Genomic DNA, 20,539 nt, shown 5'->3' with positions numbered 1-20,539 from the left:
GAAAGAAATAAGTGACTCTTAAGTTAAATTCTTTGTTCATGCCCCTCACAAGAGATACAACCTTACGACCACTTCACCAAAGAGCTTCCGAACTATTGTTTCTAATGAATTAACTAACGTTTATTATGAATAATATATTTAAGTTGTCTATGAACTGTTTTTTGAATCGGCTTCCTCTTTCCACGAACCTTCAAACATATGCTTTACAAATGCCATTGAATCAGAACTAGTACCTGCCTCCATTTGACCCACATCAGGCGAGAAACTTGTAATGGGTAAAACCATTATATCATCCACCAGGACAGGTTGTTTAAGAAACCCGAAAAATTCCCAAGGAACAACGCCCTTTAATTGTAAGGAATCCATAATTTTCTTATAGAATATTGTTGTTGACTTCATTAGATTGGTTTCATTTTCATCCTGGTTTAAATTATCATTAATTAATAAAATATCATTATTTTGTTGGATTAAATTGGACATGTATTGGAAAATAATATCTGAAAAAATTCCTGGACCAGTCCAGTTCATAATATCAGTACCATCGACATTATTCAAGCATTTCTTCTTGGAATGATCATAGCTGGAATCTTGACCCCTTCTATCCCTCCAGTTTACATTGTAATCCTTCTTAAATTTGGAATCAATATGCCATTGACCAGAAGTCTTCACACTATTCAGTGTTGTTGCGGTAATATTTAATATTAACTCTCGAAGTACTGGATGCCCCGGTTTAGCTTGAATAGTCCATTGACAAAATTGCAATCTTCTAGCGTAAAATGTTTTCCAATCATCTCTATCTGGATCAGCTTCAATACCAATGACTAACCCCGGCTCATTCCATTCTGGAGGGTTTGTATCTTTTGCCAACTTACCCTTGTATGGGATCTGCGTGGCGGTGGATTTCCAATTATCACCCTTTAACGATGGCCATGACGATAGGTCTTTCAAGGGAACCGTGTCAATATCTGAATAGATTCCTCCCCTAGCGAATAAAATTAGATACCTAAAGAAATCGGCCTTTAGTATATTATTGGGCAATGTCTTGAATGCCTCTATGATGAGGGGTACTTCACCGTATGTGGCTTGAAGGAAAATTTCAATATTGGAATCAGGGATCAGCGTGTATTGGAATTTATCATCCCTTGCATTAATAGAAGCTTCCCAATCCCTTTGAAAACTTTTAAAATTTGCCGGGAATGTGGGGTCAGATTTGGCCACTTTCCAAGTTTGCCATATTGTTCTTGGAATCTTGTCATGTGGATGATAGGGGAAGATCAGAGACAATTGTTGGCGCAAATTGCTTATATTTGAAGGTGGTGCAGCGGACGAACTAGAAGCGAAACGCTTCAAGTTGATGGTGTCTATATGCGATGTGGTGGGTAAGAAAATGGATCCATTGTTACCTGGCTTGAATTGCAGTTTAAACTTGCTATTACTGTAATGGAAAATCCATATTGAATATATGATAAATAGAGCGAGTATTATCGATTTGCCCTTCTTATTTGCCAGAAGTTTCCTAATCGGTATGGGAAGTATCATGTGTTGTTCGGGTCTGTATGCAATGCCACTGGATTAGAGACCACATGGAAGCAGCAACTGAGGACTGTTTGAGCTTGGTATTTTATATTGTTTGGAAATATGCCCATATTCTTTCAGTTGTTGCATAACACGCCCAGTGAATTTTTCATTCGGGCCCAATTTTGACGTTCTAGAACAATACGCCATATATTAATAGAATAAATAAAATGAATGAATGAATTGATGGTTTATATATAATTACTTACTTAAGAAAATCGATCAGTTTTTATCTATTGCAACTTGATATTGTGCTCTTCCAACTCCTTCTTCAATTTCTCCATGGACTCCTCATCGGAATTGATTGCTCTCGTATAATCCTTCAAGATGATAGTTTCGTAGCCCAACTTGGCGGCTGAGATGGCTGTGTTCTTCACACAGAAATCCAACGCCAACCCAACGACGTAGACTTGAGTAATATGATGTTTCTTCAAATAATCGTTCAACTCTGTCTTGTGGAAATCCCAAATATCATTGAACGCCGAGTAATACTCCCTATCTGACAAGAACCCCTTATCAACAATCTTATAATGGTTCTTATAAGTCTCCTTCAACAATGGATCAGCCAATTGTGAGCCTCTGGTGTTCTGAACACAATGCACAGGCCACAAGGTACCTTCTTGAGTGGATGAATCGCCCGGTCTGGGGGACTTGTATGTGATGGATGAGTATGGTTCCTGTCCGTGTCTCTTGGCGAAGGAGATGTGGTTCTTTGGATGCCAGTCTCTAGTCATGACGACTCTATGCCAGTCCTGTTGTGAGTCATGGATTAAGGATAGGATTGGATTCACTATCTCGTCTCCCTTGGGGACCGCTAGCGATCCGTTTGGTGGGAGGAAGTCGTTTTGCACATCGATAATTAATAATGCCTTCATAGTTAGTGTACTGTTAGTGTTATTTGTTGTGGGAGTTGGGTGGGGGTGGGGGTAGAGAGTTGAAAAGTTGCAAGATTAGTTATTTATATAGGGACGAACGACAAGGGACGGTGCGAAGAGTTCAGGGGGAGCACGATGGAAGAACATGGTATGGAGTGCACTACACCACGTAGACGTATATTTGTGTGAGTCGCTGACAAGATGGATGCGGGGGCGTTCTGCAATGCCTTGTGACGTCCATCGAGCCATACGTGTGGCAAGTCAAGTGTGTTATCCTTCTATATCGACTACGTATGTGGTAAGTTGTAAGTTGCATACGTATACTTGTTATTCTTTTGTCCCATTTGTCCCATTTTGGCCCTGTTGTTCTTTTTTGGCCCCTTTTGACCCTCGAAGGTGGCAAAAAAAATTACTCGCCCATGTGTTTGTTTGTTTGTTGTAGATCTCTGCGAATAGTGCTCGATAGTAGCGACTCGAGATGCTAGGGAAGTTATGATTCAAGGAACACTCCCACAACAAAGACTCTGAGCTACACGTAAACTGACATCAGTCGAAGTAACCGCCACCAGGATCATTCGCGCAGCAATTTAAAAATGGCCAATACTTCCTTCCAAACGGACGTCAACGATGTCCCAGATGATCAGACTACGGGACAATTGATAGATTCCATATGCAATACATGCCAGTTGTTACATAATAATCAACCAAAGAGGATCAACTCGAAACTGATCTTCAAATTGGTTCATTCGTTTCGGTTCCTAAATTATAACGTTCTCCCAGCAGAAAATAAAAAATTGTTATCCTTGAACAATATCGACATTTTCACCCCCATCTTAAACCTCCCAGATGACAGCATACCAGAGAAATTCGATATTATCGCCATCCTATTCGCATACTGCTCCATTAGAAGTGAATTACACCCTCTAATAATAAATTCATTGGACTCTCTTATAAATCATTTAAGGGACTCTTATGATTCTACTAATGGCATCGTAAACTCAGACATATTCGGCATGTATACAATTGTTTCATATGTGGAACAATTTGATGAAATTTCACCGCAATTATTACAATTTTTACAGTTAAATCTTAGAGATACACTAATACATCAATGGATACCCCTTTGGCAGAATTATAAAGATTCCATACCACTACAATTATCTAATTTTGAACAAAATAGTAATGAAATTACTTCTTTATTAATGAATAACTCTAAACTGGATTTCTTTATTGCAACTTCTATTGATAATTTATTCAATAAACAAGAGCAAAATGGGGAAAAATCGTCTTATATCATTTATCAAATAACTAAAAGAGTAATACTTTTAAACCATTGGATACCAAAGGATATATACCAAATCGCCACGGATATAATAATCTCCCATGAGGTAACCTCCGCTTCTACTTCCACTTCTCTTCCCACTGTGTCCTCATCACAATCCTCATCAAAACCAATTAAACACGATCTTCTATTTAATTTACAAATAATAATGGAATTAATCGATCACCCAGAATTGAATTATTTGGAGGAACCACGATTAATATTACTCTTACAAGTTTCATTACAAAAACTATCTACTCTTTCAGTAAAGACACTTCATGAAATTGTTAATAAATCAGGTAGTACACAAACTTTATCTGCCATCTTTAATATGACACAATTTCTTTTAACGAAATTTCTAGTCAAGATGGAAAACATAACATCATCATCATCCACTTCAAATTTAACCTTGAAAAAAGATTATAGTATCCCTGATTGGTTTCATGATGCAATTATACCATCCATTCCACCAATTTCTAAATCTTTATTCATATTCGATAATGATACTTTAGAAAATGAATCAGAATCTAACAAACTTAAATTCATTGTTGAATCGTTGTTAAATTCATTGAATTCAACTATAATTATTAATAAAAAAATATTATCCCAATATAATTCGTTGAATTTAAATCCACTAACATTAACATCATCTTCTACACCTTCAACTGTAAAGTTACTAATCAAGGAGAAATATATGGAATTATATTTTATTCCAAGTTTAACTACTTTACTATTGTCAGATCAATTATCAACAATACCATTAGGAATCCTATACCCAAAGAAGAAAAGATCCCTTTATGCATTATTTATATTCGCTAATACAACAAATTTATTAGAATCATTAATTAAATTACATGGTAACATTGCATTGTATCATTTAATTAAATTCATTAGCAAGATATCCGCCACAAATTTAACATTACAAAAGATATCAATTAAATTATTAAATCATTTATTTTTCCACATTGGATCAGATTCAGTGAAACAGTTATGTTTACAAAATGAATTAACTACACAAGCATTGCACAATTATATAACCATATGGAATGATGGTACGGAAACATATAAACTTTTCTTTGAAGATTTATTTGAATTGGAACAACCCAAAGTAGATACAAATTCAACGTCATTGACTACATTATTATCCAAGATTCCAAATGTGGAAACCATCATTAATTTGAACCAACAAATTTCAAACATTACATACAATGATGACCATTCACCCATTCAACCAACACCTCGCAAAATGTCATCTCAATTCTCAATGGAAAATGCCATGCCTATTTCAACTAATAATAATAATATACCATCCAAATACGATGCATACTCAGCTTCATCATTTATACCCTCTAATAAACCATACACTCCACCAATAACAGCATCAACTATTAATACATCCACAAATAATAATAACAACAATAATAATAATAACAACAACAGATATTTATTTAATAATTCAATGATCAATACCCCTCCAGTGACAACAAACAACACTATTCCTAATGACGGTGGATTTAATGGATTGACGCCTACTCATATGAATGATAACATCCCTTATGTGAATACCACCAATACTCAAGAAGGCAAGAACGATAATAACTATCCCTATGGCAGTCCCTTCTCAACAAGAGGAGGTACTCATCCAATGTCCAACACCACTCCCAAGACACCTACTGTCTCATCAATGATAACGACATCAGCATCCTCCAATGCCACCTCGACTTTTAGCAATCCATGGAATGAATCTCCAGGGACATTCACATCAAATATGGTGGGTGGTAAAATGGTAAATACGGGGAAAAATTATATACTGGGCGGACATAGCAGAGTCAGAAATAATTCGAGAGCTCAGTCCATTCACATCGATCAATTTGAAAACGATAATACGTAAAATATATATAACAAACTTGCTTAATCATTTATTATTCTTCTCCTATTTAAAACGTTACTTTCTCACCTCATCTTATCTCATCTCTCTGGGTAACCGTCCCTACCTCATCTAGATATTTTTTTTTTCACCTTCCGAAAATTGAAAAATTTTAAGAAGCTCATCTCATCTCATCTCATCACTAACCCAAGTAAAAACAAGCAAAAGAACCACACTGATTAAGAGGAAATGGTATTAAAATCAACATCTGCCAGTGACGTCTCAGTGTATCAAGTTTCCGGTACCAACACAGCCCGTTCCCTACCGGATTGGGTTGCCAAGAAACGTAAAAGATCATTGAAGAACGATTTAGAATATCAGAATCGTGTGGAATTAATTCAAGATTTCGAGTTTAGTGAAGCATCCAATAAGATTAAAGTGACCCCTGACGGATCCTCCGTCATGGCCACAGGGACTTACAAACCACAAATCCATGTTTATGATTTCGCCAATTTATCTTTGAAATTCGATAGACATACGGATGCTGAAAATGTGGATTTCTTAATTGTTTCCGATGATTGGACTAAGAGTATCCATTTACAAAATGATAGATCCATTCAGTTCCAGAATAAAGGTGGGCTACATTATACCACCAGAATCCCCAAATTCGGAAGAAGTTTAGCTTATAACGCAGTTAATTGTGACCTATACGTGGGGGCCAGCGGTAATGAACTATATAGATTGAATTTGGAACAGGGAAGATTTTTAAATCCTTTCAAATTGGACTCAGAGGGGGTTAATCACGTTAGTGTAAATTCTACTAATGGGTTGGTCGCCACTGGTATGGAAGAAAACGTGGTGGAATTTTGGGATCCAAGGTCTCGTTCAAGAGTGGCTAAACTATTTTTGGAAAATCAATTCGATAATAATGCATTTCAAGTGACAACAACAAGTTTCCGTAATGATGGTTTGAATTTTGCATGTGGTACTTCTAATGGGTACACTTATTTATATGATTTACGTTCTTCAGAACCAATAACGGTAAAGGACCAAGGTTACGGTTTTGATATTAAAAAGATTATTTGGTTAGATAATGTGGGGACAGAAAATAAAATCTTAACCACTGACAAGAGGATTGCCAAGATTTGGGATAGACTTGATGGGAAGGCATACGCATCCATGGAACCTAATGTTGATATAAATGATATCGAACATATCCCTGGTACTGGTATGTTCTTTACCGCCAATGAAGGTATCCCCATGCATACATATTATATTCCAAACTTGGGACCATCTCCACGTTGGTGTTCATTCTTGGACTCTATTACAGAAGAACTAGAAGAAAAACCAAGTGATTCTGTTTACTCCAACTATAGATTTATTACAAGAGATGATGTTAAGAAATTGAATTTGGCTCATTTGGTTGGGTCCAATGTTCTTAGAGCATATATGCATGGGTTCTTTATTGATACTGAATTATATGATAAGGTTGCATTAATTGCTAATCCAGATGCATACAAAGATGAAAGAGAAAGAGAAATTAGACGTAGAATTGAAAAGGAGAGAGAATCTAGAATCAGAACTTCTGGTGCCGTGGTTAAACCTAAGATTAAAGTTAATAGAACTTTGGTGGATAGATTATCACAAAAACGTGGTGATACTGCTGTTGAAAAGGTTCTTACGGATGATCGTTTCAAAGAAATGTTTGAAGATGAAGAATTCCAAGTTGATGAAGATGCATATGACTACAAACAATTGAACCCAGTGAAATCTGCCAAGGAAACTGAAGAAGGTGCTGCTAAACGTATTAGAGCATTAACTGCAGCAGAAGAATCTGATGAAGAAAGAATCGCCATTAGGGAGGGTAAATACGATAGTGATCGTAACTCTAGTGATGAAGAAAGTGAGTCAGATGAGGAAGAACGTAATAATGACAGAAAGGATGAAGAAGTTAGTGAAAAGGAGAAGAAGTCAATACAGAAACAATTAAAATCTATTGAACGTAGGAAGAAGGCTAAAAAGCAGAGCGATGAATTTATGGGTGAGATGAGTGTGGGAACAGTTACTCCACAAGAAAAGGATGTTGGTAAAGTTACATTTGCTGATCAAGTTAAAGACATGACTGAAGAAGAACGTGAGAAGAAGTCAGATGGATCTATCCTACATCGTAATCATCGTGGTGAAGCTGAATTGACATTCGTACCACAGAAGAAGAAGCAAATAAAGAAACCTAAGAAAAGAGTAGAATTTGAAGAAGGTGAAGAAGACGAGGAAGCCGCCAAGAATAACGGAAGGAGCAGACCGAGAAACGAAGGTAGAAGAAGAGCCAGTAAAAATGTGTTCCGTGGGATGTGAGTCTTGGGTAAGAGGACATAATAAATTATTAGATAGAATTCAATTAAAATTGTGTATATAAATCATCATCATTATCATTATCATCATATTATTACCGCAATGTCAGGTTATGCGCGCAGGAACATTTAAGGGATTTTTTACAGTGAGAAGTAGTAATTAAGGTACATCGATACTTATGCTGACCTTGAAGAGAACACCCCAACACACGTGTAAATGGATCTTAGAGAAATTTATTAGGTACATACTACAGAAGAACATTTGGTAAGAAAAAATGGGTATCAAAAAGATATTGAAGATCAAACCACCGGAAGAGGAAACTCCGGAGCAGAACCGAGATACGCTAATGGAACTCGGAATCACGACTAAGAATAAATTGAAACATAAGAAAGAAAAATTTGCTGCTTATGGTATGTTTGCAAAGGATAAAGGTGAAGATAAAGTGTTTGCACCTCCTGGATATGAACAATATGCCACACCTGAGGAAGAATTAAATGACCTGAATGAGTCGCCCGTGGATCTGGAAAAGGATAGTGAACATAAACATAAGAAGATACCGAAATTGCATTTATTTAAAAAGAAGAAACACCATAATCATGAGCATGATAGTTTAGCATCACCAAATTCGAATAAGAGTGACCCATACGCAGTGAATCCTGAAGCACGTAACTATTTTGAAGATCCATATTCCACATTTAATGATACTGAACCAGGAAATAACTATACACCCCTTGTTAATCCTGAAAGGGTCCGCAAAGAGCTGAACCCACCTGTTGATCCGTATACAAACCCAGGTTCTCATTTCCAAAAACATGAAGAAAGTACTTCACCATCATCTCTCCCGAGAACACCTTTGGGGTCACCCACCATACCTAAGAATGAGAGAGCCATAAACCTGACTCCAATGTCACCTCCTTCTTCTTCAAACATTTCAAACATACCATCACCTTCGCCGCACAAGATTTCGTCACCACCTGTACGTTTACCTCCCCCTGCAAGCAGGACGCCAGTGAGAACGAACCCCTATGAGAATATGTCATTAACTCCTACACCCTACGTCAAAACGAATAGTACAAGCACTGAGAATCCATATGCAACCATGACTGCTGATTCTTATGGCATGAATCCCGGTTCAATCGCGCCCACTGCTGGCAGTGATAACATGGAAAGAACCGTCACAGCGGATTTGAACGAGAGTAAGTTGCATTTGTTAGGTGATGATAGGTTTGATTTTGAAGATCAGTATGAACCTATCAAGGAGGAGGATGCCAATGCTGTGACACTTGATGATTTAAACGCTACTGTGGATGACAGGGGAGACGATTTGAATGCTGAGCCCACATGGCAGATACAGGAGGAAGAGACAGTTCCCTTGACAGCACCACAACAAACACAAGAACAAGATTATAATTATTATGAGGAGCCCCGTGTAGTTCCTCCTCAAGAACAGAATGTTGGTCGAGGTTATCAGACGTTTGAAGAAGTACAAAGGGAAGAGGAGGCAAGACAACAACAGGATGAAGATGAAGCTGTTGATGAATTGAAGCAGAATATAAAATTCACTAAGCAGAGTTCAGTTGCATCCACTAGAAATACGTTGAAGATGGCTCAAGAGGCGGAAATGTCAGGAATGAATACATTGGGGATTTTAGGTCATCAAAGTGAACAATTAAATAATGTGGAAGGTAATTTAGATTTGATTAAGATTCAAAATTCTGTTGCGGAGGATAAAGTTGATGAGTTAAAGAAATTGAATCGTAACGTTTTGGCGATTCATGCTAAAAATCCATTTAATGCGAAGAGAAGACGTATGGAACATGAAGATGAATTGAAGGCTCGCCGTTTGGAGGAACAGGCAATGTTACAAGCTACTAATCAACAAATAGCCAATTCCACTCAAAGAATATCTAATGCTTTAACAGAAAATAGTAAACCCAGTCTAATACAAGAAAAATATAAACGTCAAGAGGTACTGAATCGTGCCAAGAAGTATCAATTTGAAAATGATGAAGAAGATGATGATATGGAGGTTGAGATTGATAGAAATTTAGATCAAGTGCAACAAATTAGTGGTCGATTAAAGAAATTGGCTATTTCTACGGGAGAGGAATTAGATTCTCAACAAGAACGTTTGAAAGATGTGGAAGAAAACACAGATAATCTTGACATCAAGCTTAATACTAATACAACGAAATTAAGTAGGATAATGTGAGGGAGAAAAATCAAAGAAGAGGCTTATTCAAAAAAAATAGTGAAGTATGTTTTGTGCGATTTATGCTATTTAAACTATTTATATGGTTTGAGACGAGGATAAACGGCAGAAAATGAATATGATTTTTTGGTGCGGTTATGTAACTTTTTTTTATCTTATTTATGAGGAATAATTTTTTTTTAAAAGTAATGCAGTAATAAAGAGAGTTAATATTAGTAAATTTTTTTTTAGTGTTTTTGTAATTCTTTATTGTAATGAAGGTCATGGTCATGAAAATGAGGGGGAGGGTCGTTAAAAGGTCAATGAAATTCAATGATTATAATCTAGCCAAATTTTATAATTATTTTCAGCTGTTTGATCAATAACTGAATTCGAAGAAGAATTTAGGAGGGCCTTTGTAGGGTAAAAATCAGATAAAGTTCTTGGTAAATGAGAATCCATATTCAACCAGAAGTCATCTTGTACCATAAGTTCCTCGTAAGTAGGATGCTTCAAAATTGTACTTCGGGTTACGGCTGTTTGAGGCATTAACAACGGCGAAGTGATCAATGAATCTGACTGTTCCAAAGTTGTAGTAGAGTTGATGGTCTCTGTGGATAACGTCGTAGTAAGGTTATCACTGTCTTGTTGTTCCTCGCTGACGTGTTTCAACTCGAGATCATCATGTTCCCTTCCCGAGTCCAAATCATTTTGGACAGGTGGAACAGAGACACTGACGCTGACAGAACTATCCCTTAACTTACACATATCGGAACAATACAACTTATCTGAGGATTCGTTGGATACTGTGCTTGCTGTTTCCTGTTCGTCTGATGGGGAGACAATAAGTTTGTCACAGACTACGCAAAAGTTGTTAAAGGCAGACATTAATGAAAGTAAGCGGTTCTGTAGTGAGACAATACTGGTATGGTATTGTATGCCGAGTTCAGTTCAGTTCAGTGGAGTACTAACCTCTCGAGCGATGGACGATGAGGTTCTTATAAAGGAAAAGTGTTGAGAGAGAGGTGCGATCCACGTTGTTGGAAAGTAATAGAATTTTCAGGAACAGGGGAAGATCTGTTCTTGCTCTCGGTAATTAACGTTACGCGCTATTTGCACGTTCCGTTTATTTTATTTTTCATTTTATTTTCATTTTCATTTTCATTTTCGTTTGTTTTGTTTTGTTTAAGGAGTCGTTTGTTTGGTGGGTGACACCCTGTTCAGTACGAGAAGAGAGGCATTCTCTGGTAGAAACGCCTCAGTTTCCACGTGATCTGTTGATCAGGTGTCTTGACTTAAGGTTTCAGCTTCACGCAGATCACATACGTAACTGGAAAGTGGTCTTGTCGTTTAGCGAGACCGGATCAGTTTACTAATTATAGTAGTGTTAAAAAGTCCAGAATCTATGTACCTACGTAAATTTTTTACTTAACAATGTAACTTACATATGTCTCGTCAGCTAACCGGTGGGGAACTCCAGCTGCAAACTCCTGATCGGAGGCAGTGTCTTACCATCTTTATCTGTTTCCTTGTTGGGTAATCTTACGAAGGGCGCAGCGGCAGCTGCCGTGGGAGACATTAACAAAGGTGTCGATGCCTCAGATGATGAGAATGCCTGTTGAGGTGTTTGATGTAGTTGTTGTTGTTGCTGTTGTTGTTGTTGAACGGCCAACAGTTTATGATTTAGCTGATCTGAAAAATGACTGGAAAGTGACAAGTTGGAAGTATTATGAGGAATGAATGCGCCACCACTTTGATGTAGATTGGTACCACTCGTAGACCTACTTAGAGAGGCAATAGGTGTAGCTGTCTTGGATCTCTTTCTTGCCTGGATTTGAATGTCGTCCTCGTCATCATTGGACAAATATGAATCGTTTGGGTTCTTTAGATGTTCTCCCCCATCATCTTCATCAGAATCATCATCATTACTATTAGACATCAAGGCTTGTAATGTTAATACAGAGTTGGGACGTTTAAATGGCATCATGGATTCCCCGGGAACACGATAATTACCATTATGCATCTTGGCGAAATCTGTTAGTGATTTAGGTCTTGGTAGTTGGATACCACCACTTCGTATGTTGGAATTATAACCTTGATGGATGTTATTATTATTATTATTATTAAGTGAGGAAAGTTCAGGTGTATCTATAAATGATGACGACGATATCGGCACCGGTGAAATAATACTCTTACTCATGGGGGTCATCATTTGTAAAGAGGATAAGGCATTCAGTCTCAATCTACTACTATTATTACTATTGGAACCAAACGATGTCAATGCCGGTCTTTGTTGTAGTGGTGGTTGCGCTTGCAGTTGCGCTTGTGGCTGTAATTGTTGAGGAACCGAGATAGAAGTAGTAGTGGATTCACCCAGTTCAAATTTAGCACCAGTGGCGTTCCCACCAGTTTGGTCTGTGACCACTTTCTTCTTTCTACCTCTCTTACCTCTTGGTTGCGGGTTCGTATGAATCCTCTTATGTCTTGTTAGTTCGTCACTTCTACTGAATTTCTTCACACATCCAGGGAAGTCACACTCATGTGGTTTCTCCCCCGTGTGTGTCCTCATATGTCTCGTTTGATGCTCCAATCTATGGAAAGCCCTCTGACAGATGGGACACACGTGAGGTCTTGGGGCATCTCCATCTTTATTGGCACGGGAACGTGGACGAGGCTTTTTCACTGTCGTTTGGGGTTCCTGCATACCGCCGTTGCTGATAATGTTGCTAGTTTCCGTTGTAGTGTCCATCGGTGGGCGTGTTGTGTTGCGTGGCAGGCCTCGAGATGGAGTGTTGTCTGCTTTAAATGGTTGTGGGAAAAATTTCATGGCATCTCATTTCTTTTATCTGTTTGCTTTTTTCGTTTCCTCCTCGTGAAACCCCGCTCTGCATTTTGCGGTGACAGTTTCTTCTCCGCTGTCGATTACGTATTTGCTTGGTTTATGGTGTCTTCTTGCGTTGGATTGACTGGGAGTGTCAAGTAGGACTCATCGTGGATGGCATAATGGTGCTGGGCCCTGGACTATGCATCCGTTGTTGTCCCGTGGAGATATCTAGAAGGACATTCCTGCTGTTGTGGTTCTTGTTGGTGCGGTTAGCGTCGTTTGATGTAGAGAACACGTCCCTGCATAAGAGATGCATCTCGTGGATGCTCCATCTTCTAGCTTGAACCAGTTCGCCACCTTTTTTCTTGAGTTAGAAATCGTACTCTCTCTGCATATTCTGCAATTAAAATGTTGTAAAGAGTGCTTACTATTGGACCCCCCACGCAGACGCTAATTGAAATAACTTGACGTGCTCAGAGAGGGAAACAGATGGGATCTTGTACTGTTGAATGAGTATTCCATTCCTTTTTTTTTCTTGGGGGTATATCGTAGTAATGTCAACTTACTCTTCTTATTATAAAGAGTCTTCTTTTTTAATCTTAGCTTTTCCTATCATTTTACGTAACGTTCCTTAAATAATCTTTCCCATATTTAATGGGGTAAACCATTGGCCAACCGACAAGAAACATCATTCACTTGCCACAATAAACATACCAAGCATGACACCCAAGAAGAAGGTAACATCAACTAGTAAGCCCGTCCAGGCAAAAGGTGACGAAGGTACATACAAATCATATAAAACCCCTTAATCAACTCACCAATAGTCATTAATATACTAACGATATAAAACTATAATACAGCGGAGACTCTGATAATGGAATACTTAGTTTCCCAGAACAAACCATTTGCAGTCAATGATATCATTCAAAACTTGCACAATAAGGTTGGGAAGGCCATGACTATGAAGGCATTGGAAAATTTGACAAAGGATGCAAGGATAACGACAAAGACTTTTGGAAAAGTTGTTATTTATGCTTGCAATGAGAAACAGTTTGAATTTCCTGATGATTTGGATAGCAATCTTTTTACTTTTGACAAAATTGTACAACTTAGAAGTGAATTTATGGAGTTGGAAAGAGAAAGAAATTCACTCTTTGAAAAATGGAATAATTTAAGTAAAGAACCACCTAATCATCAATTAGTTGCAAATATTGAAAACCGGAAGCTGGATCTTGAAAGATTAAAGAGTACACTTACAATTTTACGTGATAATTGGAATCCTGCAGATGAAAAAACTACTCAAGATTTAATAAGCTCAAAACTTGAGCTGGAGAAGGAAATTACCAAAAGAATAAAAATAATGAACTCTTTAAAAGATGTTATTAAAGATTCAGTAAATCCAAAGAATATAAACGAATTCCTTGTATGTTTTAATGTACACACACATTTACGCTTTTTCCAAAATTATGATTGGTACTAACGTTACATAATGCTATTGATATTTGAAAAGGAAAACATTGGTTTTGAAAACATTTGAAATTATATTTTATGAATTACATGATTTAAATATATCTAATCCAAAAGGAAATAAGAACCTGCTTAGCCATTTATAGCTGAATAATACCCTATTAAAGAAAAAAATTAGACCTTCTGTCCCTTTAACATACTCCTAGTTTTAGAAAGAAAATACCAATGAAAATAAACGCTCAATTTTGTGGCTACCAAACTGAACCTACACAAATACTTGTGTTTCAATTGATGCTGTTGCAGTAGTGATAGTTGATGGATTACAATCACTGACGTATGTGATTGACTTGTAATACTCAATGACGGCAACCATAGGAACACCGTTGTGTAAATCATTTGCTGAAGAAACTGAGTATGGTGTTGCTTCAACTGTACCGCCGGTTGGAACTGTTTCACAAGAGACAGATACTTGTTGAGCAAAAATTGGAGCAGCAGCTAGTGTTATTATACTTAGAATATTGGAAAATTGCATTGTTGAATTATTAGTTGTTTGGTGTTGGTGTTCTATTTTTTTGAGTATTGAACCCAATGATTATTTACATAAAAAACGCATATTATCCTTTGCTTATGTACCTTTGAGAAAATGCATATCCCGGAAGATTATTTCAACTTGATACCCATTGTGTTAGTGTAAAACAGTGTAAACAATTTTCTTGCATCCTCAAAGAAGATCCCGTAGAGTGATATGCACAGACAGATAATTTTTTTCCCTTTGTCACATCGTGTAATTGCCGAATCGGGAAATTACATAAAATCGAGACGAAGATCCGAAACTTTTCCGCAGAAGGGTCCAGTAGTAAAGTTGCACATCAAAAGTATTGAATAAAGTTTAATGCAGGCGTTTGTTTCAACTTTCTACAAACGCAGACACACATGTAGGTAGCCGACGGTTTTTGGCACCTCAATTTAATTAGCAATATCCAGTTGTTATTATCTCACCACTGACTAAATAAAGAATAATTAAGAAGCAAAATCTTTTCTTCTTACATAGTCGTAGAGTTCGTTAACGTCACGCAATATTTCCTCCCTCAAATATTCTTTTATTATCTACTCTACGATAGAACTCACTTAACATAATTAATGTATCTTATCGAGAAATGTTCCCATACTCCAACAAATAACCGTGTTCTGTCATTTGCCAAACAGGGTGATTCTTCTGTTGCTTAGTTGCCTAGGAAATAATTTTAATCATAGTCCATTAACTTAATATACAAAGATGGATATCTGCGCACGTAACTCGTACATAATATATATATACTACTAGTATAGAACCACATAACGCCGCAAGTAAACGAATTTTCTTGGAAGACGTATAAGCATAGAACTTGAGTGATAGTAAATATTGCAGTAAAAGCGTTAAATAATTATTTCCATGATGATTATTATATTATAATATTGGATTGCGTATATATAAAACTAAATAGAACCTACTAAATTAATAATATAGGTTATGTCTATTTTACTTAACGGGAGGTAGCAGCAACCTTTTGGAAAGCACCCTTAGCTTGTTGCTTGGAGACCTTGGAACCACCGGCAGCAGCTAACTTAGCCTTTTCAGCTTTTCTAGCAGCCTTTTCGGTCTTCTTCTTTTCCTTGTCAGCCTTCTTCTTTTCTTCTCTGGAAGCCTTTCTAACTTCTGGCTTAACAGATCTTCTTTCCTTGATCAAATCTAGAGAAGCACCGACAATTGGTCTTTGAGCCTTAACAGCCTTTCTGGTTCTCTTCTTGGAGACTTCTTCAGTGATACCTTTCTTGTGGTGTCTTCTGTACAAGACAGTCCAAGCGACTCTTCTTGGGTTCTTTCTTTGGTGGAACAAAGAAGCAGACTTAGAGTTTTGGAATCTGAAGATCTTTGAGTCACCACGGATGAACAAAGTACCTCTACCTGGGTAGATCTTATTACCTGAAAAGGAATCAATTTCAACCTTCATTTTATATCACTGCAATAATAGGGTTTAAAAACATTAAGTTAGTATATTTTGATCTCTTGGTTAAGTCAAGCAATAGGATATTCATGTCATTCGCCGTTTATTCTAGCACTATATCTGTTCTCTTACATGTTCACGTTAATTCTTTTCCTTTATCAATGTAGTGCTGACATCCTTCTAAACGTAACCTTCATCCATGTTTCCAGTAGCTTAAGGTCAATCATCTATTTCGTATCGTTCAAACATAAATGGATTCTTCAATATTTGTCATTTAGGTTCCTGCCTATCATTCTTTCTCTTTTGCTTTCTCACGAAATTGAATACCCCCATCTCATCCTTGTACAGTATCCACATACCTTTCAGTTGTTGTCTGGCCTCCTAAAATACAACTATATCTGAGCAATCCAAGGGCGTGTCTTGTATATGTTATTCACTATATAGAATCACCCTACCTACGACGTTACAAGCTCTGTCTGCCTAGCGAGAGTGTTCCAGTGAGGACAGAACCAAAATGTTGGAAGGAGATTGAAGAGCGCGCTGTAACATTTTGAAAGAAAAGTGAAAAAACTTAAATTGTTCACTCCATTTAGTATGTGGTGTTGGGAGTTAACTGTTAGGAATTGAAGGAAATACAAAAAACAGTCAAAGAAAATTTGTAAAATTCATGCGTGTAATGATGCAAACTTTGAAATTTTCCGATATGCTCGTTAAAAATTGGTAAACTCATTCTTGAAATTGAAGTTCATCTTACTATTAAACCTTCCTTCATATAAAGAAATCATCAAGTAGACCGGAGTGTTTTATTACAAATAATTATCCAAAACAAATCACAGAGATGGTCAGTATAAGATGAATAATTTACATTCCAGTTTCCCATGGTTCTGAAGTACGTTATATTTTGAACACACATATACGTATCGAAACTTTAAACCGAAGAAAATGGATTGTGTTTCCCAGCTTCATAACGAACTATATTTACTAACAGTTACATTTTCTTTTTTATGTTTAGGCCCCAGTTAAAACCCAAGAATCTATCAACCAAAAGTTGGCTTTAGTTATCAAGTCTGGTAAGTACACCTTAGGTTACAAGTCCACCATTAAGTCTTTGAGACAAGGTAAGGCTAAGTTGGTTATCATTGCTGCTAACACCCCAGTCTTGAGAAAGTCTGAATTGGAATATTACGCTATGTTGTCCAAGACCAAGGTCTACTACTTCCAAGGTGGTAACAACGAATTGGGTACCGCCGTCGGTAAGTTGTTCAGAGTTGGTGTTGTCACCATTTTGGACGCTGGTGATTCTGATATCTTGACCACTTTGGCTTAAGATGTTTAATCTATATATTATTAATATTAGATATATATTTTAATTGAATCTTTAACCTAAATTTTTTGCAACTGAAGGAACGGTTTTAAACCGCCCAACGAATAGTTTGTTCTTGTAAACGGTTATAAACTAGTGTAATAAGAGAACCTCGATAGCTTAATCAATATACATAGAAAAACGAACGATAATTTACAAGTTGACGTTTACTATTTCTACGTTTACTATTTCTACAAGGTTTGGACTAACCATCTTAGATTCCAAAGGGAAGTGCGAAAAAAAATTAATGCGAATTCTGTGGATCGAACACAGGACCTCCAGATTACAATTGATGTTTGACCGAAGTGTTTCTTCAGTCTGGCGCTCTCCCAACTGAGCTAAATCCGCAATTTGTGATTTTTGTTCGAGTTCTTTCCCAAATGATGAACTTTGTAAAAAATTTACAGATTTACGAAACATTACATTTGATTGCTAACTTTGAGGTGTAATCTGCTTTTTGTCATTTATATATGTTGCTTTATGTTATTTTATGCCAATTGATGTTGAAAAATATAACTTTATAAGATTGAGAGTACATAATGAATAAATTAAAAACTAAGTATATATATAAATGACAATTAAGCCCAAAATAGAGGGTTAAGGTAACGTAAAATGTTTGTTATCCAACTATTGCATCAATTGGATAATGAGAGTGCGGTTGCGTGATATTTATGACAAGTATTGTTCAATACCAAATGATTGTTCAATACCATATGGACCTGGGTTCTTCCAGTAATCATTAGTAAATGATAGAATTGTGATGTCTTGTTCTAATTCATCTAAGATGTTTTGGACAGCAATAATTTGGTTCTCTGGGGAGGGGATGTTAGAGCCATTCTGAATACCTGCAGATGGATAACCAGTCTCAGTAACCACAACATTGGAAGTACCACATGTTTGCTGAATTAGTTCAACTTGACCCTTAACAAAAGAACCCGCACTTTGAGCACTAGCAGAAGTATCAAAGTAAGCATGTGGATTAATACCAACGAAATCAATTTCAGAGGAGGTACACAATTCTGGACTATTTTCAAATGTAACAGGAGGTTCACTTGTGGTAACTTGACCTGAATAACCAGCAGCTTGTAATTGTGCTTTTACTGAGGAAATCTTGGCAATCAAATCGGAAACAGAACAATATCCGGAGTTAATTGCTTCATTACCAATAGTGATAAAATCAAAAACTTCCCAGCCACTAGATTGACCATATGAAATTAATAATTGAAGACCAGAATCTAGAGAGTCAACACCAGTTGCATCAATCCATAGACCTTGATTAATAGTTAGACCTAACTGTTTAGCGGCAGGTTGGACAGTTTCGAGAGAGTTACAATCGGTACCATAGATACGGATTTTACTAACACCTTTATTCTTCAATGTTGTTAAGTCTGAGGATACTTGATCAGCTGACTTACAAGAACCGTCATCGTTGTATGGAGAATAAGCTAATGCGGTTGGGACACCTTTAATGGCAGCGTTGTTAGCTGCAGTTGTGGTTTGTTGTGCGGTCGTAGATGTAGAAGTCGTAGAGGATGTAGAAGTAGAAGAGGTGGTTGAAGTGGTAGTTTGAGGTTGTAAAGTGGTTGTGGCAGCCTGTGCGTTTTGTTGGTTGTTTGCATCTTGTTGAGCATTGAAAGAAGACACAGTTAACATTATAGATGATGGGTCTGCATTTGCAGCATGATTATGGTTCAAAGTAGCAGATGTGGCAACAACGTTTGGGCTATCTTGAGCTTGGCGCGTTGTACTTGGTTGGGTTGTGGCGGTAGTGGGTTGTAACGTGGAGGTTGTGGGATCGGCAGGAAGAGTAACCATTTTCTTCAAAACTTTGGTGATTGTTGTTGTTGGTTCAGCAGTTGGATTTACACCTTCTGGAACTATAGTGGTTGTTAAAGTAACATCACCACTGATAATAAACTCCACTGTTGGAGCAACGATAACTTCAGTTGTAGTAGAGTAAACGTCAGTGATTGTATTCGTTGTACTAGCGGTGTGTATCCTTGTCACAATTTGTTTTCTATGGAAGATCGGTAGAGCATTAGTAATCGTACCAATAAGCAGTATTATTGAAATAAAGTTTAGTTGAGAAACCATCTTATATAATGAATGAATGTAATGTGTTTGTTGATTCAATAAAGGAATGAATAGTAACTTGAAGTTTAGTTTAGGTGGAGATTTTAGCAGCAAATGAATGTGTGTTTGATGTATTGCTTCAAATATAGAATAAACTGAATACAAGATAAGGCTAGGTAAACCAATTCCATAAGCAGAAAACGTCCATTTATATACATCCCAAAAAACCGTAAATCCCTTAGATGCATATTGCTAGTTCTTTACTCCAGAAAGCAAAACAAAGCCAGTGAACATCTAATTCTGTAAGCTGACTCTTGCGCCGTAACATTAACATGCGTTAAAATTGACGTTAGAGGCTCCTTCAGCCTGTAACACTTAGCGTATACATTTGTTTGTTTACAGTTCCCTGAGTGCAAATGCAATAGTTTCAGTTACTTACTTCGGCAACTCCAATCCCACCATTTGTTCATTGCCCCATGTTGACATTTCCTTGCAATGCACGTACATTTTTCAATTTGCTGGGCGCTTGGCAGAACCAGCAATTTTCTCGCTGTGCTTACGTACGCGAAAAGTCGATGTAAACAAAAGCAGCGCTGGCGCTTAAACAATTTTGGTAAGCGCGTAAACACCAGACAATAAACAAAAA

The 20,539-nt window shown here is 37.1% G+C and overlaps 12 protein-coding genes and 1 non-coding gene across 13 annotated transcripts; 5 read left to right on the top strand and 8 right to left on the bottom strand.

The window, feature by feature from the left end:
* Positions 1 to 147: 147 nt before the first annotated feature.
* Positions 148 to 1,539, bottom strand: OCH1 (initiation-specific alpha-1,6-mannosyltransferase; the record flags this gene model as incomplete). The annotated part of the gene is made up of 1 exon (XM_003673090.1): positions 148 to 1,539. One exon carries the CDS (start codon positions 1,537 to 1,539, stop codon positions 148 to 150), a length of 1,392 nt encoding a protein of 463 aa, XP_003673138.1.
* Positions 1,540 to 1,808: 269 nt separating this feature from the next.
* Positions 1,809 to 2,450, bottom strand: PNC1 (nicotinamidase; the record flags this gene model as incomplete). The annotated part of the gene is made up of 1 exon (XM_003673089.1): positions 1,809 to 2,450. The coding sequence occupies one exon, from the start codon at positions 2,448 to 2,450 to the stop codon at positions 1,809 to 1,811; it is 642 nt and encodes a 213-aa protein (XP_003673137.1).
* A 593-nt stretch (positions 2,451 to 3,043) lies between these two features.
* Positions 3,044 to 5,662, top strand: VIR1 (Vir1p; the record flags this gene model as incomplete). Its single annotated transcript, XM_003673088.1, has 1 exon — positions 3,044 to 5,662. The coding sequence occupies one exon, from the start codon at positions 3,044 to 3,046 to the stop codon at positions 5,660 to 5,662; it is 2,619 nt and encodes an 872-aa protein (XP_003673136.1).
* A 225-nt stretch (positions 5,663 to 5,887) lies between these two features.
* Positions 5,888 to 7,993, top strand: ENP2 (ribosome biosynthesis protein ENP2; the record flags this gene model as incomplete). Its single annotated transcript, XM_003673087.1, has 1 exon — positions 5,888 to 7,993. One exon carries the CDS (start codon positions 5,888 to 5,890, stop codon positions 7,991 to 7,993), a length of 2,106 nt encoding a protein of 701 aa, XP_003673135.1.
* A 271-nt stretch (positions 7,994 to 8,264) lies between these two features.
* SEC9 (Sec9p) lies at positions 8,265 to 10,202 on the top strand (the record flags this gene model as incomplete). The annotated part of the gene is made up of 1 exon (XM_003673086.1): positions 8,265 to 10,202. One exon carries the CDS (start codon positions 8,265 to 8,267, stop codon positions 10,200 to 10,202), a length of 1,938 nt encoding a protein of 645 aa, XP_003673134.1.
* Positions 10,203 to 10,511: 309 nt separating this feature from the next.
* On the bottom strand, positions 10,512 to 11,069 carry ECL1 (Ecl1p; the record flags this gene model as incomplete). The annotated part of the gene is made up of 1 exon (XM_003673085.1): positions 10,512 to 11,069. One exon carries the CDS (start codon positions 11,067 to 11,069, stop codon positions 10,512 to 10,514), a length of 558 nt encoding a protein of 185 aa, XP_003673133.1.
* A 571-nt stretch (positions 11,070 to 11,640) lies between these two features.
* On the bottom strand, positions 11,641 to 13,008 carry MIG1 (transcription factor MIG1; the record flags this gene model as incomplete). The annotated part of the gene is made up of 1 exon (XM_003673084.1): positions 11,641 to 13,008. One exon carries the CDS (start codon positions 13,006 to 13,008, stop codon positions 11,641 to 11,643), a length of 1,368 nt encoding a protein of 455 aa, XP_003673132.1.
* Positions 13,009 to 13,879: 871 nt separating this feature from the next.
* HOP2 (Hop2p) lies at positions 13,880 to 14,485 on the top strand (the record flags this gene model as incomplete). Its single annotated transcript, XM_003673083.1, has 1 exon — positions 13,880 to 14,485. One exon carries the CDS (start codon positions 13,880 to 13,882, stop codon positions 14,483 to 14,485), a length of 606 nt encoding a protein of 201 aa, XP_003673131.1.
* A 252-nt stretch (positions 14,486 to 14,737) lies between these two features.
* Positions 14,738 to 15,004, bottom strand: AGA2 (Aga2p; the record flags this gene model as incomplete). The annotated part of the gene is made up of 1 exon (XM_003673082.1): positions 14,738 to 15,004. One exon carries the CDS (start codon positions 15,002 to 15,004, stop codon positions 14,738 to 14,740), a length of 267 nt encoding a protein of 88 aa, XP_003673130.1.
* Positions 15,005 to 15,995: 991 nt separating this feature from the next.
* On the bottom strand, positions 15,996 to 16,463 carry RPL24A (60S ribosomal protein eL24; the record flags this gene model as incomplete). The annotated part of the gene is made up of 1 exon (XM_003673081.1): positions 15,996 to 16,463. One exon carries the CDS (start codon positions 16,461 to 16,463, stop codon positions 15,996 to 15,998), a length of 468 nt encoding a protein of 155 aa, XP_003673129.1.
* Positions 16,464 to 17,295: 832 nt separating this feature from the next.
* On the top strand, positions 17,296 to 17,784 carry RPL30 (60S ribosomal protein eL30; the record flags this gene model as incomplete). Its single annotated transcript, XM_003673080.1, has 2 exons — positions 17,296 to 17,298; positions 17,470 to 17,784. 2 exons carry the CDS (start codon positions 17,296 to 17,298, stop codon positions 17,782 to 17,784), a joined length of 318 nt encoding a protein of 105 aa, XP_003673128.1.
* A 284-nt stretch (positions 17,785 to 18,068) lies between these two features.
* Positions 18,069 to 18,168, bottom strand: NCAS0Atrna5F. Its single transcript has 2 exons — positions 18,131 to 18,168; positions 18,069 to 18,105 (listed from the first exon to the last, which is right to left on the bottom strand). It is a non-coding gene; the product is annotated as a tRNA-Phe (tRNA).
* A 321-nt stretch (positions 18,169 to 18,489) lies between these two features.
* SCW11 (putative glucan endo-1,3-beta-D-glucosidase) lies at positions 18,490 to 19,914 on the bottom strand (the record flags this gene model as incomplete). Its single annotated transcript, XM_003673079.1, has 1 exon — positions 18,490 to 19,914. One exon carries the CDS (start codon positions 19,912 to 19,914, stop codon positions 18,490 to 18,492), a length of 1,425 nt encoding a protein of 474 aa, XP_003673127.1.
* Between the last annotated feature and the right edge of the window lie 625 nt (positions 19,915 to 20,539).

The sequence above is a fragment of the Naumovozyma castellii genome, chromosome 1 (genome assembly GCF_000237345.1).
Source record: "Naumovozyma castellii chromosome 1, complete genome".
In the NCBI taxonomy this organism is placed as follows: Eukaryota; Fungi; Ascomycota; class Saccharomycetes; order Saccharomycetales; family Saccharomycetaceae; genus Naumovozyma; species Naumovozyma castellii.
The sequence above is the reverse complement of the archived record's forward strand: the minus strand, read 5'-3'. Positions and strand labels throughout refer to the sequence as shown.